Source organism: Xenopus laevis, chromosome 1L, assembly GCF_017654675.1.
Source record: "Xenopus laevis strain J_2021 chromosome 1L, Xenopus_laevis_v10.1, whole genome shotgun sequence".
NCBI lineage: Eukaryota > Metazoa > Chordata > Amphibia > Anura > Pipidae > Xenopus > Xenopus laevis.
The window spans coordinates 50,389,590-50,405,790 of record NC_054371.1 but is presented as its reverse complement, the minus strand read 5'-3'; the positions used below and the strand labels follow the sequence as shown (position 1 = coordinate 50,405,790).

At 39.6% G+C, this 16,201-nt stretch overlaps 1 protein-coding gene across 1 annotated transcript in view; it reads right to left on the bottom strand.

Moving 5' to 3' along the window:
• Positions 1-13,498, bottom strand: part of asb5.L (ankyrin repeat and SOCS box containing 5 L homeolog) — a 34,032-nt gene extending 20,534 nt beyond the window's left edge. Inside the window, exon 1 of the mRNA XM_018230746.2 lies at positions 13,229-13,498. Coding sequence (XP_018086235.1) covers positions 13,229-13,421 — 193 coding nt within the window. The 5' untranslated portion in view covers positions 13,422-13,498. The remainder of the gene's footprint in view (positions 1-13,228) is intronic.
• Between the last annotated feature and the right edge of the window lie 2,703 nt (positions 13,499-16,201).

Here is a 16,201-nt window from a genome sequence, read left to right as displayed (position 1 = left end):
CGCAGGGACATCACCAATTCACTAACAAGCGCCAATTTGCTAGCGACCGGGACTGTTGCTAGTGTTCATTCGGACTCATCAGGCAACTTTTCGCTCTGGCGAACTTTACTCTGCAAATTCACTAAAGTGTGGATATTACTGAACATTACCTCTTTCGCCAGAGTTAACTTTGCCACCTCAGACCAGGCATAGTGCTTAAAAGCTAGATCTCCCTCAATCTTCTGTCACTTACATCATATCCTGTGTGCCGAAAATGCATTAAAGTTCCAAAAACGCTGGCAACTTTTCCTTTTTTGAAGCAGAATTACCTGCAAACTTTTTTTGGGTAACCGATCCTTTTCTTCCACTTCTTCTGTTTTCAAATTTCCCAGGGCAGAGGCATACACAGTAGAATTAAATAGCTGGCTTTTCTCTTAAGTTTGGCTTTTCACAGAAAGAAGAAGCGGGAAGAAGAAGATGGCTTTGTGGTGATCGCTGGAAGAATCCTAGGCCATGGCAGTTTACTGCTGACAGTAGCACCAGTCTGGGGTATCAGGTAAGTAAAAACAATCACTTGGGGATACCTAACTTTTGGCACTCCCTAAGTAAAAAAAAAAGACTTTCCTTCTCCTTTTAGCCATCTTTGAGTGTCAGTGACCTTGCACATGCTTAGTGTGCTCTAAGCTAAGCTTAGGGGTTGTCAGAAGTTGTCCAGTAGAAAATAAGGTTTTGTCTGTATGCCATCAGAAATCACAGGGCCCCATACAACAACATTTCCTGGGCTTCCTGGGCTGCGCCCACCGCAAGCCCCACCTACAGGTCCGCCCTCCCCACCCCACAGGTCCGCCCCCACCACACAGTAAAAAAACAAAAAAAATATTGGTGGCTAGGGTTCCCACATGTTAAGAAAAATAAAAAGATATTGGTGGTCAGGGCCCCCCATAAAAAAACATTTGTGGCCAGGCCCCCCCATTAAAAAATATTGGTGGCTAGGACCCCACATGAGAAAAAAAAAATTGGTGGCCAGGGCCCCCCCATTATAAGAAAATTGGTGGCCAGGGCCCCTTAAATGTCCATGCCTTCCCCGAGTCAGCAGCTCTCAGAAAGATGGGGGGCCCGGCTAATCAAGTAAGTGTTGCGTGGCCGGGCCCCCCTTACCCTCGGGGCCCCCTACAACTCTCCACCCTGTCCCCCCCTGATGGCTGCCCCATCTGTAACAGAAGCGGATACTAAACATTTTATGCAAATCCACTACTTTCTAAGTATTCTGTATATTGTGAATCAGTTTCTACGGTCGTGTTACTGACAGCAGTGCTGTGAATCAGCAGAAAAGTAGTTGAGGAGCTACTGAGGCCATCTACTTCTTAGTCACAGACCTTCACAGTTAAATTGCCTTGTACTTCTAGAGAATCTCACATCTTAATGTGTAGTATTTCCAGCCTATTTCTTTGTTAATCTTTAGACTGACAAAAAATGATTTGAGGGGGGATAAAGTAAGAGTTCTAGATGATAACAGCAACAGATCCTACCAGTTTGCATGTTACGGTTTTATTTTTCCCTTCAATGCAATCCTAAAATGCTTTGAGCTTTATTAATAATAGAACTAATAATAGTGGCATGCAGCATCTGTTGGCATAAGGAAGGGGCTGCTCTGAGGAGAACATTCTATTACTATAGCTAGTCACAAAAAAAAAAACATTGTGAGAATGTATGATGCAGGATTAGGGTGAAGTGGGTCATGGGTTCTATTTTGATTGTGATTATTTCTCCTTTCATTTGCACCTTTGTTGATAGCTACATTGTTCCTTTCAAGAAATTATTTGGTACTTACAGCCTTTTGTACTAATGTAGCACTGAAGTTGAAATAGTTTACCATGAAGTAAATAAAAAACCATTAACCCTGTCGGAGTCCTGGGTTGTTGCTCCCCCCCCCCCTTAGAATAAAGGAGCATATGCATGTGCACAGTTGCTATTTGGTTACATGCACCAGGCACCCCCAATAGCCTAACCCCCAACCCACACCCACAAAATGTTCCTTTGCTTTAATTAATTTTCCACAAGCTCAAATTCCAACTTACTGTTGACTTCATTTGTGTATACGCTGCGAGAGAGTCATATGTCTTGCCAAAGTGGTTTCCTTGGAAGTAAATGAGAACAACATTGCTGGTCATGTGACTTACATGCCACTTTCAGGAAGGAATCCAAACGGAACTGTCAGCTAGTGAGGAAGATAACAGGGGTCATCTATCACAGCAAGGAGTTCAAGAGGTGGGGAAGCTGATGGGAGTTCTGGCACCTGTTATACACACCACTCCTCATGTCCCTAATAGCCAAAGCATACTTCAAACCCAAAGGCTAATTTATCGAAGGGATACAAAGTGAAAATAAAGCTTTTACTAATAATGCACTATTTGTTCCTGCACCCACTGCAACCTAGCACAAATAGCACATATTTGGATGCAAGTTCCCCTGCACTCTAAGAAGCATCCACTTGCATGTTATGCTCAAAATCCTTTATGGAGTACCCTATAAAACCAACGCAGGCAGCCAGCAAACGGTCTCTATATTGGGGGCTGCAGGTGAGGACATGATGGGCATCACTTATTCAAGATATCAAAAATACTGGTCTACTGCAGAAGACCTGATAGTTTGCTCAGGGTTCAATAGTTCTGTCCCTGACCTGAAACCAGGTGTCAAAGTCTTTGGCTTCGATCACTGGTTGTGCTTTAATTAGATGCTTATGCAAGAGGAGATAAGAAAATAAAAGTAGTTTGAGTACAGGTCTTCTACTTAAGGTGGCTATAGACGCACAGATAATATCGTATGAAACTAATTTTCATACGATATTCGGTGCGTGTATGGTGGGAAAAGAGCCGACCGATATCTCCAGAAGACTTGAATATCGGTCGGCTCGGCATCCAAACATGGGCCATTGTTAGTGCTGAATCGTCAGATACAGGTAGAATTTTATTGTTTCTACCTGTATATCAGACGATTCAGCTCTACACGCATGTATTGAAACGAACAATCTTTCTTGGAAAGATCTTTTCCAAGAAAGATCATAATTGTTAAGTCTATGGCCACCTTAAGGCTAACGTCATACTAGGTGGTGGAGGTCCAGCCCCATGTTTAGCAAGCAGTGGTAGGTATGGCATACAACCATCAGTAGTCACACAACATACAAAAAAGAAAATATCCCAAAACTGAAAATAGAGGTGCAACCTTGATGTTGTTACTTCCCAGTAATTTTAAAGGAGACCTGTCACCCTTAGAAATAATTCCAAATTATTTTCTATCATGTTAGTTGAGCAAAATAAAATTTACTTACACTACATGTATTATTTACATTTTGTTTCCTTCTGTCTTGGAATTACACAGTCACATCAAGCAGGCAGGAGCCATTTTCTGGACACTGTTATTAAGACAAATTGTGTATCACCTCAAAATCTTATGTATGCACCAAAATGGGGGACCTAATGCCCATACACAAACACACAAAGTAGTGCTACACAATCCTCACCGTCTGCTCAGGTCCGATCCATAATTCCAAACATATTTCCGCAGCACTCCAATATAGTGAAAATGTAATTTATTTGTGCAACAGGTGAAGCAATGTTTTGGGCTTAACCAGCCCTTCATCAAGCTTGATAAAGGGCTGGTTCAGCCCGGAGTGCTGCTGAAATATGTTTGGAAGTAATGCCCATACACAGTACCCTACCAAATTATAGAGTGTAGGAAAGAGGGGGGAATGTGTGGGGGCAGTGATATCTAGGAAGTGCTGAATGGAAAGTGAAAGTAAGTGACTGGCCCGCCTCTATGTCTGAGGCATAGAGGTGGGGCAGGTAATATTTGATTGACAGCTCAGATTTTTAAACACCTTTATAACAGGTCTGGATGCTTAATTGATAAAAAACTATTTGGGTTCCATGTTTAATATGTAAATTACTTTTATTATACAGCTTTTTATGTGTAGGTGACAGGTCCACTTTAAGGGAAAATTCACCAGCAGCTCCCCCAAGTAAGATTAAAGTACTGTTTAGAAAAGAGTCCATATAGCGGGAACTCACTCAAAACAGGGGATCTCACTACTGGGAATATGTTGGATAAACACACACTTTATTTATTCCAAATTTAAAATAGACAAACATACGTATTAAAAAGATTGGACACAGCAGCAATGTATTAGGTGTAGAATCAATCAGTTTGTTACACTAGCAGTAAAGTTAGTATCACATTTTATAAGAGTACCTGGGTACACAAAATGCTAGTAAGTAATAAATTATGTGACTATTCCATCAGAGATCTTGTGTCTTGTGAGGGGCCTACAGACCAGTCTGTCACATGTGTGGGAGATACTATGCTGCAAAGTGGAAGCTTTGAAGGGATTTTCAGAAAAATTATCAATACCATCTGCAGTTTGGCAGTTTGGAGTGCAAAGTTATATTTACTCATTTTGGAGTCAAGATAATGTGTACTTTTTAAAAAATATATGGCTTTCTGTGGTAAACTTTTTAACAGCTTTACCCTCATGCATTAGATGAAATGAGCCTCGATATGCACTATTTTCATTTTGGGATCCTTTATCATCATCATCATTTATTTATATAGCGCTGTCAAGATACGCAGTGCTTTACTGCAGTTATAGCAAACAGGGAATAAATGGTGGATAACAAACAAGGATTACAGAGTACAATAGGGTTAGAAGGACCTAGAGATTAGAGTTTACAAACTAAAAGGTTAGGGTACAATTGAGACAGTAGGATTATATAAACACTGTCATTTTTGATACAGCAATGATTAATTAAGGTACATCGAATAAGCCTCTTTAAACAGATGGGTCTTTAAGGAGCGCTTGAAAGTTTGGAAGGAAGGAGAAAGTCTGACAGCTTGTGGCAGAGAGTTCCAGAGAAAAGCAGAAGCCCGAGAGAAGTCTTGTAGACGAGAATGGGCAGAAGTGATCAGAGGAGAAGTGAGGCAAAGATCAGAAGCAGAGCATAGGTTTCGTGAAGGAGTGTATTTGGAGATTAGAGATGAAATATAGGGAGGGGTTTCATTATTAAGGGCCTTGAATGTGAGTGTAAGTAATATGAATTTGATTCTAGAAGAGATTGGGAGCCAGTGAAGGGACATGCAAATGGGAGCAGCTGATGTTGAGCGGCGAGCTAGATGAATGAGTCTAGCAGCCGCGTTTAGAACAGATTGGAGTTGTGAAAGGTGACTTGTTGGAATACCTGTGAGGAGTAAGTTGCAGTAATCAAGGAGGGAGGTGATGAGAGACTGAATCAGTGTTTTAGTTGATTCTGAACTGACATATGGTCGTATTCGAGCAATGTTGCGCAGTTGAATACGGCAAGATTTTGCAAGTGTTTGAATGTGTGGTGAAAAAGACAGAAGAGAGTCTAAGATAACTCCTAGGCAGCGTGCCTGTGTGGTGGGATGAAAGGTGGTGTTGTTTACGGTGAGTGATATCTGAGGGACAGGGGAAGATCTTGGAGGAAATATAATGAGTTCTGTTTTAGAAAGGTTCAGTTTCAGGTGGCGCTGTGACATCCAGGAGGAGACAGCAGAGAGACAGTCTGTGACTTGGGAAAGGACAGAATTAGAAAGATCAGGAGTAGACAAGTAGAGTTGGGTGTTATCAGCATAAAGGTGATACTGAAGTCCAAATGACTGAATAAGTTTTCCTAGTAAAGTTGTATAGAGTGAGAACAGCAGGGGGCCAAGAACAGAGCCTTGAGGAACTCCAACAGAGAGTGGGAAAGTAGTAGAAGTAGAGTTAGAGAAGGAAACTTCAAAGGAACAGTCAGACAGATAAGATGTAAACCATGAAAGAGCAGTGTCCCGAATGCCAGCTGAGTGTAGAATGTCAAGGAGGAGTGTGTGGTCAACTGTGTCAAAGGCTGCAGAGAGATCTAGAAGGATTAGAATGGAATAGTGACCTTTAGACTTTGCCAATAGAAGATCATTGGTTACTTTGGTGAGTGCAGTTTCAGTCGAGTGTGATGGGCGGAAGCCAGATTTCAAGGGGTCGAGAAGGGAGTTGTGAGTGAGATGCTGGATCAGGCGTTTGTAAACAAGCCTTTCTAGTAATTTGGATGCGAATGGAAGAAGGGAGACCGGTCGATAGTTAGTGGGAGAGCTGGGATCAAGGGAAGGTTTTTTGAGGATAGGAGTGATTAGTGCTTGTTTGTATAATGATGGAAAGGTACCAGTAGAGAGTGAAAGATTAAATAGGTGGGTAAGTGCAGGAGAGAGTGTATCAGAGATTGGGTGGAGGAGGCGAGAGGGTATGGGGTCATGCTAACTTCATCTAGAGTTGCAGGGGTGAAGGAGTGCAAAGTAGATGTGAGTGGACTGCACGTTGGTCTGAGATTGTTGTCGGATGGTATGCTCAGCCTAATGAGATCGATTTTTTCATTAAAGAAATGAGCAAGGTCTTGGGCGGTAACATTAATAGGTGGAGGGGGTGGAGGGGGCCATAGGAGTGAGTTAAATGTGGCAAACAGCTGCTGTGGTTTGGAGGACATAGTAGATATTAGATAAGAGAAGTATTGTTCTTTGGCTAATGATAGAGCTCGGTTATAGCAGGAGAGCATGAATTTGAAGTGGATGAAGTCAGGATCAGTTTGTGACTTTCTCCACCGTCGCTCAGCTGATCTACTACATCTTCTGAGGTACCGTGTTACACTAGTGTGCCAGGGTTGGGGTTTAGCTGGCCGGCTGTGACGGGTGGTAGAAGGTGCAAGGGAGTCAAGTGCTGTTGAAAGGGCATCGTTGTAGAGAGAAGCTGCCATATTGGGACAGGAGAGAGTATTAATATGAGATATGGATTGTGCTGATACTGTTGATAATTGTTGTGGTTCAAAGGCATTAAGGTTTCTGTATGTGTGGGTAGAGAGAGATGGTTGTGAAGGTGCAGATGAAAGCAGTATCTGAAAGGAGAGTAGATGATGGTCAGACAGAGGGTAGGGAGAGTTAATTAAGTTGGATGGGCAGCATGAGTAGCAGAATATAAGGTCAAGAGCATGACCCTCGATGTGGGAAGGTGAGTCGGTCCACTGAGAGAGACCAAATGAAGCTGTTAGAGAGAGAAGTTTAGAGGTGGCAGCAGAAGCAGAGTTGTCAATGGGGATGTTGAAGTCCCCTTTATGCCCTATACTGTTGACATTGGGTGCGTATAGTATTTCAACGACAAACACAGTGAATGTATCTACAATTACATGGAACAGGCAAGATATTATCCTATATAAACTTCTTGCATGGTCTACAATGTTCATTACATTTCTTGCTCATATGCCTCTATATGAAAGTATTGCAACATCCCAGCAGCCCCCATCATTGCATCTTTGCTGTTCTTATATAAGAAATATACAAGAAACCATTTCAGTTACACTACTACTATTATTTAAGGGAACTAGGCTCCTTGGATTGGATTGTGTTTTCAATATTTACATAGACTTATAATCCAAAATTGTGTACAGGTATGGGACCTGTTTTCCAGACTGCTTGCTGTAATCTGAATCTCCATCTCCACCTTAAACCCACTAAAAAATAATTTAAATATCAATTAAACCTAATAGGATTGTTTTCCATCCAATAAGGATTAATTATATCTTAGTTTGGATCAAGTACAAGGTAGTGTTTGATTATTACAGGAAAAAAAGGAATATGTTTTTAAATTTCAAAACATTTGGGGGCCGATTCACTAAGCTCGAGTGAAGGATTCGAATTAAAAAAATTCGAATTTCGAAGTATTTTTTGGGTACTTCGACCATCGAATTGGTTAAATTCGTTCGAATTCGAACGAAATCGAACGATTCGAACGAAAAATCGTTCGACTATTCGACCATTCGATAGTCGAAGTACTTTCCCTTTAAAAAAAACTTCGACCCCCTACTTCGGCAGCTAAAAGCTACCGAAGTAAATGCTTGCTAACCTTTTTTTGATCGAAGGATTTTCCTTCGATCGTTGGATTAAAATCGTTCGAATCGTTCGATTCGAACGATTTAATCGTTCGATCGAACGAAAAATCCTTCGATCGATCGAACGTAGGATTAGCGCTAAATCGTTCGACTTCGATATTCGAAGTCGAACGATTTTAGTTCCCAGTCGAATATCGAGGGTTAATTAACCCTCGATATTCGACTATTGATGAATCGGCCCCTTGGAGTCTATGGGGTATATTTATCAAAGAGTGAAGTTAATACTGAAGTTCCACCACTAGAGTGAAATTCCGCCATTCTCCATTCATTTCTATGGGATTTTTATAGGCGTATTTATCAAAGGGTGAACTTTCACTTTCACCCATTGATAAATACGCCTTTCAAAATCCCATAGAAATGAATTGAGAGCTGCGGAATTTCACTCTAGTGGCGGAACTTCACTCTTTGATAAATTAACCCCTATGGGAGATGGCCTTCCTGTAATTTGGAGCTTTCTGGATCCCATACCTGTACATGAATTACATAATATGTATATGCAGGGATCATGGGCATACAAAGTGCAATGCTTGTTTACTTTTTTTGGGCCGGTGCAGTTTAAAGTTGCATCTGTTATGTTAAGCAACATATTGTGAATGTATTTATAGACCTGTGATGTGTCTGGAATGAATGCTGGAAATTTGCCATTCTCAGTTTATTTCCCACAACAACTGCTGCTGACTGACATTATCAATTGTTAAGAATGAATGATAGGAAAACATAGCCCTGACCATACAGTGCTGCGAATACCCACTCAGTCTTTCCACTGTGGCATTTGGGAAGCGTGTACTTTCCATGTGAATCCCTGCTGCTGCATCTGAGTTGTGAATGTTCCTTTGAAAGGCAAGGCATCATTCATACTTGCAAATTCCATATGTACCCCATCTCTGGCAATGTCACCAATGGCATTTTGATCACTGTCATTTTCTCTGGGATTATCTGGGGGATCAAACACCCAGACATGTTGCTGATCACTTTCCCTTACTGCCACCGAGCACAAGGGAGTGATTATCATTGACAATATATAGAAACCAGAATTTCCTTCCAATCACTTCATATCAACCCAACAGACCTACAGCTAAGCCAGCAAAGCAGGAGGTCAATCAACATTGCAAAACGATCCCAACCCAAACCACTGTACTTGGTGGGAAGGGGGGGGATAAAAAGTTGCTCCCATACTATCAGGACACCTTGGCTAGCATTTGAGGGTATTATAATGTGAAATATTTACTTATTTATACAGAGCATTCATTTCAATTTGTTCTGCCTTGATACAAATTAGGGATGCACCGAATCCAGGATTGGGTTCAGGATTCGGTCAGGATTCGTGCCTGGCCGAACCGAATCCTAATTTGCATATGTAAATAAGGGGCGGGTAGGGAAATCATGTGACTTTTAGTCACAAAAGATTTTTTTCCTTTCCTGCCCCTAATTTGCATATGCAAATTAGGATTCAGTTTGGCCAGGCACAAGGATTCGGCCGAATCCCGAACCAAGTCCTGGATTTGGTGCATCCCTAATTTGTATCAAGGCAGAACTAATTCAAATGAATGCTCAAATAGTAGATTCGGTGCATCCCTAATACAAATAGATTATGAGCAAAAACCACTGTATTACTCCATCCAGGAGAGGCATTGTAAATAGGCTTTAAATAAATATCATACAGACTTGTCAGAAAACAACTGCTTTTTATTATTTATACTGGCATTCCATGGCTGAATAGGACCATTTGTTCCATCTATCCTGCCCATTAAGTGCTTAATTTTAGTTTTAAGTCTTAAAGTATAATGTTACATAAATTCTTTGTATTCATCCCTTAGTTCAATACCACTCTTGAAAAATGCTTCCCTTCTGATTTCTCTTGATATATTTTAAAGTTTCCATATCACCCCGCCCCTTCTTTCTTGTAAGCTGTACTTTTTCTGATATGCTCCATTTAGACCACAAATCATCTTGCCTCCCTGAGCACAGATGCTTTATTTAAAAGCTATTGCTCAGTAGAACCAAACAAGCACCATTTGGCCAGTAGAGTAGAGACACTGTTTCCATAGACTCTGTATATGAAACTTTAGGAGCCTCATGTATGAAGTGTAGCACACAAACATGCCATGTATCTTGCACTTTTGTACCAATGGAAACACAAGAACCTGCACTTTCCAAAACACCGCATTCATGAGTGGCGGGGGGGGGTGCAAATAGAACTATTCTCTAACTTGCACAAGTTGGGGAGAGCTGCCTTCTGCATCTCACAGATAAACATATTTCTATCAAATAAAGTTTGCATCCTATGCATTTTTTAAAAAAACATCATAAAAGTAAATCCTATCTTTAACGATGGTATAAGTCTCCTTTAAGGTAAAAAAAAACGTGCAATAAAAGATTTCCAGTGTTACTGTACCTGCCGCAAATTAGAGCAACTTTTCAGATCTAACAATTCAGGTGAAAAATTCGGAATATTGGACGGCATTTCTGGAAAAGGTTTATTGTAGCACCTAACGCGTTTTGGGATTATCTCCCTTAATCATAGACTATGATTAAGGGAGATAATCTCAAAACGCGTTAGGTGTTTGACCAGCAGCCTGCTACAATAAGCCTTTTCCAGAAGTGCCATCCAATATTCCAAGTTTTTTACTATTACAGTAGAACCCCCATTTTACATCCCCTGATTTTAAGTTTTCCCTCATTTTACATTGTTGTTTTGTGGTCCCACCTATATATTAAGCATAATACATTTCCCTGATTTTACATTTTCCTGGATTTTACACCATTTTTTTCTGGTCCCCTGAAAAATGAAAAATGGGGGTTCTACTGACTGAGCACCTGGGTGAAGGAATTATGGGGAGCTAGAGCGGTCTTTTACAGTTGCGTTTTACTGGAAGTAACAATTCAGGTTCAAAACTTTTTACTGTATTCACTGATTAGAAAATGACACACCATTTGGCACAGTTTGTGCCTGGAGTAAAAAAGAACAAAAGGGGCTTAATATGGGCAGGAAATGGATGTGTGCTGCATGATCTTCAATTGCATGTAAATTTGCATCATGCTAAAAAGAGTCTTATACATTATTCCTAGTTCATGACAAACACAGGATAATAGGCTCAGTAACAGGCCAATCAGTTGCTGATTAGGTCTGGGGGGCACGTTGGCAGCTAATATTGGCCTGTGAAGAAGACAAATTGCAACTAGTCCAGGTTTCTGTTTCCTTCCCCATTACAAGTGTCTCTTATGACTCTGTATGAAGATACTGAATAGGGAAAGCAATCATGTACGTGCAGTTATTATATTGTGCCTTATGTAACCCAGAAACATATACAGGGTTTTCATGATGATATCTGCTTTCTAGGTGGGCAGCTAAAACATGTGGTAAATAAGTACTAATAGAAATAAGAATATATACTACTAGTTTGTGGAAGTTATTTATCAAGGTTGAGTTGCGTTTTTCCCAAAAAATTCAATGGTAGTTTCAGTAAAAAATTGAATTTTTCGGGTTTAAAAAAAAAAAAAAAAATCAAATCTTTCGAGATTTATTATGTCACATAGCTGGAAATAGCTCAAATCCGAGAATACTTCAACTAAAACCAGTTGAGGTCATGTAAAATGGCAGAGGTCCCTTCAAGCATTTGAAGATGTTTGTAGCCTTCATCATGTTCAGGTTTTTGTCATTGGTGTTCGCTCAAAAACTCTATAAATTTGAGCAATTTAAGTTTATTTTTGCCAAAAACTCAATAAATTTAAGCATTCCGTTTTATCCCCCCAAATGCACTGATTCAAGCTTTTTACAATCAAGTTTTTTCAGAAATAAGCAAACATTTTATTATTCGAGGTATAAAAACAAACTCAACCTTTGATAAATAAAACCCCCTAAATGTACTACTATATATTGATACTTGCTAATGCTTTTCAGGATATCCTCAGTTATTAGGAAATCATATAAGTGAAGTACAGAAAGGCAAATATCTTTATTAAAAGTCTTAGTGGAATTTTAGTCTCACAAGCACAACGTAGGGTCCTATGCTAATCCTAGTGCTGCAGAAACTCTGAAAGTTATGAGTTATACCCAATGTATTAGTTGGTTATCTTAAGTTGACTGATGTTAAAATGTAAACATAATACAATGTAGCAGTGTAAGGTAATAAGGGATATAAAGCATTTGTACTTATACACTATACCGTTTGAAACACAGTCCTCTCATGCTCTCACAGGTACTCCTTTCACTTGTGCTAGTCGATGAGAGAATAAGTGCATACCATGGTATACTTCAGTAATAACTCAAGCAGTGCCAGGCTCATTTGTGAAAACAGGTATGGGATCCGTTATCCGGAAACCCGTTATCCAGAAAGCTCTGAATTACAAAAAGGCCGTCTACCATAGACTACATTTTATATAAATAATCCATATTTGTTAAAATGATTGCCTTTTTCTCTGTAATAATAAAACAGTAAATTACTTGTATGTACTTGATCCAAACTTAAATATAATTAATCCTTATTGGAGGCAAAACCAGCCTATTGGGTTTATTTAATGTTCACATGATTTTCTAGTATGCTTAAGGTATGTAGATCCAAATTACAGAAAGATCGTTTATCTGGTATACCTCAGTTCCCGAGCATTCTGCATAATAGGTCCCATACCTGTATTGTATTTTATTTATGGAAACTATGGAACTGGGCATACACGTTTTGCATAGAGCAATGCTGCACCTTTTCTATCCATTGAAATCCAATTCAGTTAAAAAAACAACTCCCTAATCCAATTGTTACGTTTCCCTAGATTTCTAATTTTCATGAGATAAACCAAATTGACTCTGGCCCAATACCTCAGGGTCATCTGCTTCGCTGTCAGTTTGGCTGTAGATTATAATCCCCTTCCATTGTCTTTTGCTCATCATCCCCTGACCCATAACTCCCACATCGGGATGTCAATCTTGTTATTCATTCCCTTCCAAATTTTTTTAATTGACACCATCAATAGCCCACTGTCCAGCAGTGGTATGATCCATACTTTCCCCATATCATTCGCTGTACCTGTACTCATTGTTAGATGCTGATTGTTTGATGATATAGATGCAATGCTTATGCAATAGTATATAGAGTATCTAGAAAGTAACACAGTGTAATACAACATATGACAAAACCATGAAAATGAGTTCTATTACAGGTATACTGTATATTTTCTTTTGTACCAACAATATAATCCTAAAAATGATTATCACTGCACTGTAAAAAGACAAGCATATAAATGATTATAATCCTAACAAGCCAGTACAGTACCTTGTCCTTGAGTAACTGTGTAGAACTCTGCTGCTATCCGTGCTGCCTCTTTCCGATTGCCTTTTACAATATAGAAATGACTGAGTATGACCAGGCTTATTTTCACGAATAATTTAAAGCAGAATAAGGCAAGGATAGTGAAGTAGACATTTGAGAGCTGCTGAGCAAAAGGTTTTTCCTCTAGCACCGTCATTGCTGTACCAGAGTCTTTGTCAGTGTTTGGGAGTGGGTCAGACTCTGTTGACAAGATCACATGGCTCCGGGCAGAATCTGCTCACAACAGCTGGTACTAAGGAAATAAGATATCAGGTGGTCATGATGCTTGCTGCTGAAAATATGACGATTATTTATGCTGCGCAAAACCTCTGAGTCCACTTCCAGCATCCTAAAGAAGGTATTTATAAGGAACACAGTGAAAATATATTAAAACCTTACAACAAGATTACACATGAAGGGAATATATGAACCATATTTATGATCAGTGGTCCGTGTATTTTCTGTATATAGTCAATAAGTTATGAAGGCATAGGTTATCGAGTCTGCGGAGTATAAACAAGCAGTCAGCACGACACTTATCAATTCTTCTTGAGGTTGTGCACGTTCTCCAATGGCCACTTTCCACTGGCACACCATAAGCAGGAATGTTGGAACAGCACCACAGATTCTTTTCACTTAAAAAGCCTTTATTAGTGCTTACGGCATTACAGCAATGTTTCAGGCCATGCAGCCTTTTATTTACCTTCATAAAAGGCTACATGGCCTGAAACTTTGCTGTAATGCCGTAAGCACTAATAAAGGCTTTTTAAGTGAATACAATCTGTGGTGCTGTTCCAACGTTCCTGCTTATGGTCAATAGACATAAACAAAAATAAATCTTCCTCATCCTTTCAGCTTTCATTTCACTCATAGAAAATAGTGGTTGGTGTCACTAGTGAGTCTATATAACATCTCATTCCAAAGTCAATGGTATTAATATCATGTATGTCCTCGCTCTACTGCTAAAACAGCTTTTCTACATCCATTGAATCAAGCCACACAAGAATTAGTGAGGATGAAACCGATGTTGGGGATCAGGCCTGGCTCACATCTTGGTTCCAGTTAATCGCTCTAATTTTCAGTTGGGTTGACGTTGGGGCTCTGCTGGCCAGCCATGTTCTTCCACTCTTCTACATGGACCTTACTTTATGCACTGGATTACTATCCTGCAAAAAGTAGCAAAGGGTCTTCCCCAAACTATATAATTCACGAACAAATAATTATGTGGAACAAATAAGAATACTAAAACTTCAAAGTTTTAATTTTCGTACGAATTTCGTACTAATTTTTGTGAACTTACAGATGATGAAACCCCCGAAAACCACTACAAGCTTGAAGCAAACAAAAGATTTAACAATTGGAAAAGGACAGTTCCCATAGACTTCCACATGACCATGCAAGCTTTTAGATGGCAACGTTTTGCATTTAAGCTGGCCATAGACCATCATAGCAAAGATCTGATCATACGAATCGAGGATTTGTACGATTTTCGGCCCGTGTGTGGAGAGCCCCGACATTTTTCATCCGGCGGAGATCAGTCGTTTGGTCGGTCGGACAGGTTGCGTGTATTGACGATCGTACGATTTTTAGAGGGAGACTGTCACTAGCTTTGGTCGGACATAACTTTCATACGATTGCTGTCAGGGGCAGAACATCGGCTGATCTGTTCGTTTGTACTTTATTTGATTGGAATGGTTAGTGGCAGGTCGGGAGATGGGAAAGTCCAATCATACGATGATTTGTACGATCGGATCTTTGCGTCTATGGACAGCTTAAGAGCTAAAAAGCTCAATTCAGGGAAATTAATTAAACAAAGAATGTTAATAGATCTGCCACTAAATGTAATTTCACACTGCGGAACGGCTCACTTGTGAGAAAATGTTGAAGCAGGCTTTCAGAAAAGTTTGGGAAAATCTTTTAGCTCATGAGCAAAAGTTCAGTCAGCTAGCGCTTAACTAGTTGTCTAAAACTCAACCAGTGCTCCCAATGAGTTGGTTTGCTAAGCACCTGTTTTTTATTCATGTATGGGACATACTTCTTCCTGAATGTTTTTGGCTGAAAGAAAAAAAAGCATGTGTGAAAGAAATCTGCTTGCACAATTGCTTGTGGGCCTTTAAGTGTTTTTATGGCTCGGATAATCTGCTTTGTATGGAATCATAGTTTTATAATCCAGACACCATTACAAGATAGGAGGCACCTGACCACATGTTGGCCTTTAATCAGGGATTTAGCCCAAAAAAGTGAAAAAACAAATAACTTTTCAAATTTAGTTTATTGGAGACATCACAACCCAGAGTCATTCAGTATGATGTAACACCCTGTGTAAACAAATGGCTGGACATGAAAAAATGGGCCAAGAATATTAGCATTTATAGCCGGCACTACTTTTGATATATGCTTATGTGGATGTTCTTTGCTTTGATGATCCATGCCTCTTGTGTTTTCGCTTGGATTAAACTGGGTATTTTGAGTTCTGACCTTGAAGCACAAGTGACAAGGTCTTAGAATTTACATTTTAGCAAATATAAATAGAAGAGGATAATCTCACCAAATCTTGAAAAAAACAAATAAATATACGTATGTGTATAAAACAAATTTCCAATCATTCTTTCCTTAACAAACCCTTTGTCTTTAGGATCACAGAGGAAATAGAATAAAAAAATTATTTTGCAATGCCTCATTCATACATTGCTAAATTAAATTATACATGACACACATGGAGTTCAGATGAGTTATATGGACAACTGGAGAACAGTCTAATGACTCAAACACTTTGCTGTACAGACAAATCAGATCTGGTCAGCATCAAAGTGACTGTCAAAATCATATTTTCTATAAATGCAGTTTTTCTAAAAAGTTCTGCCGTTCTCACACTTTAGAGGCTTTTTATTCACCACTTTTTTTACATTAGCTGGCAGTTAAAATTAAATTGTGTTG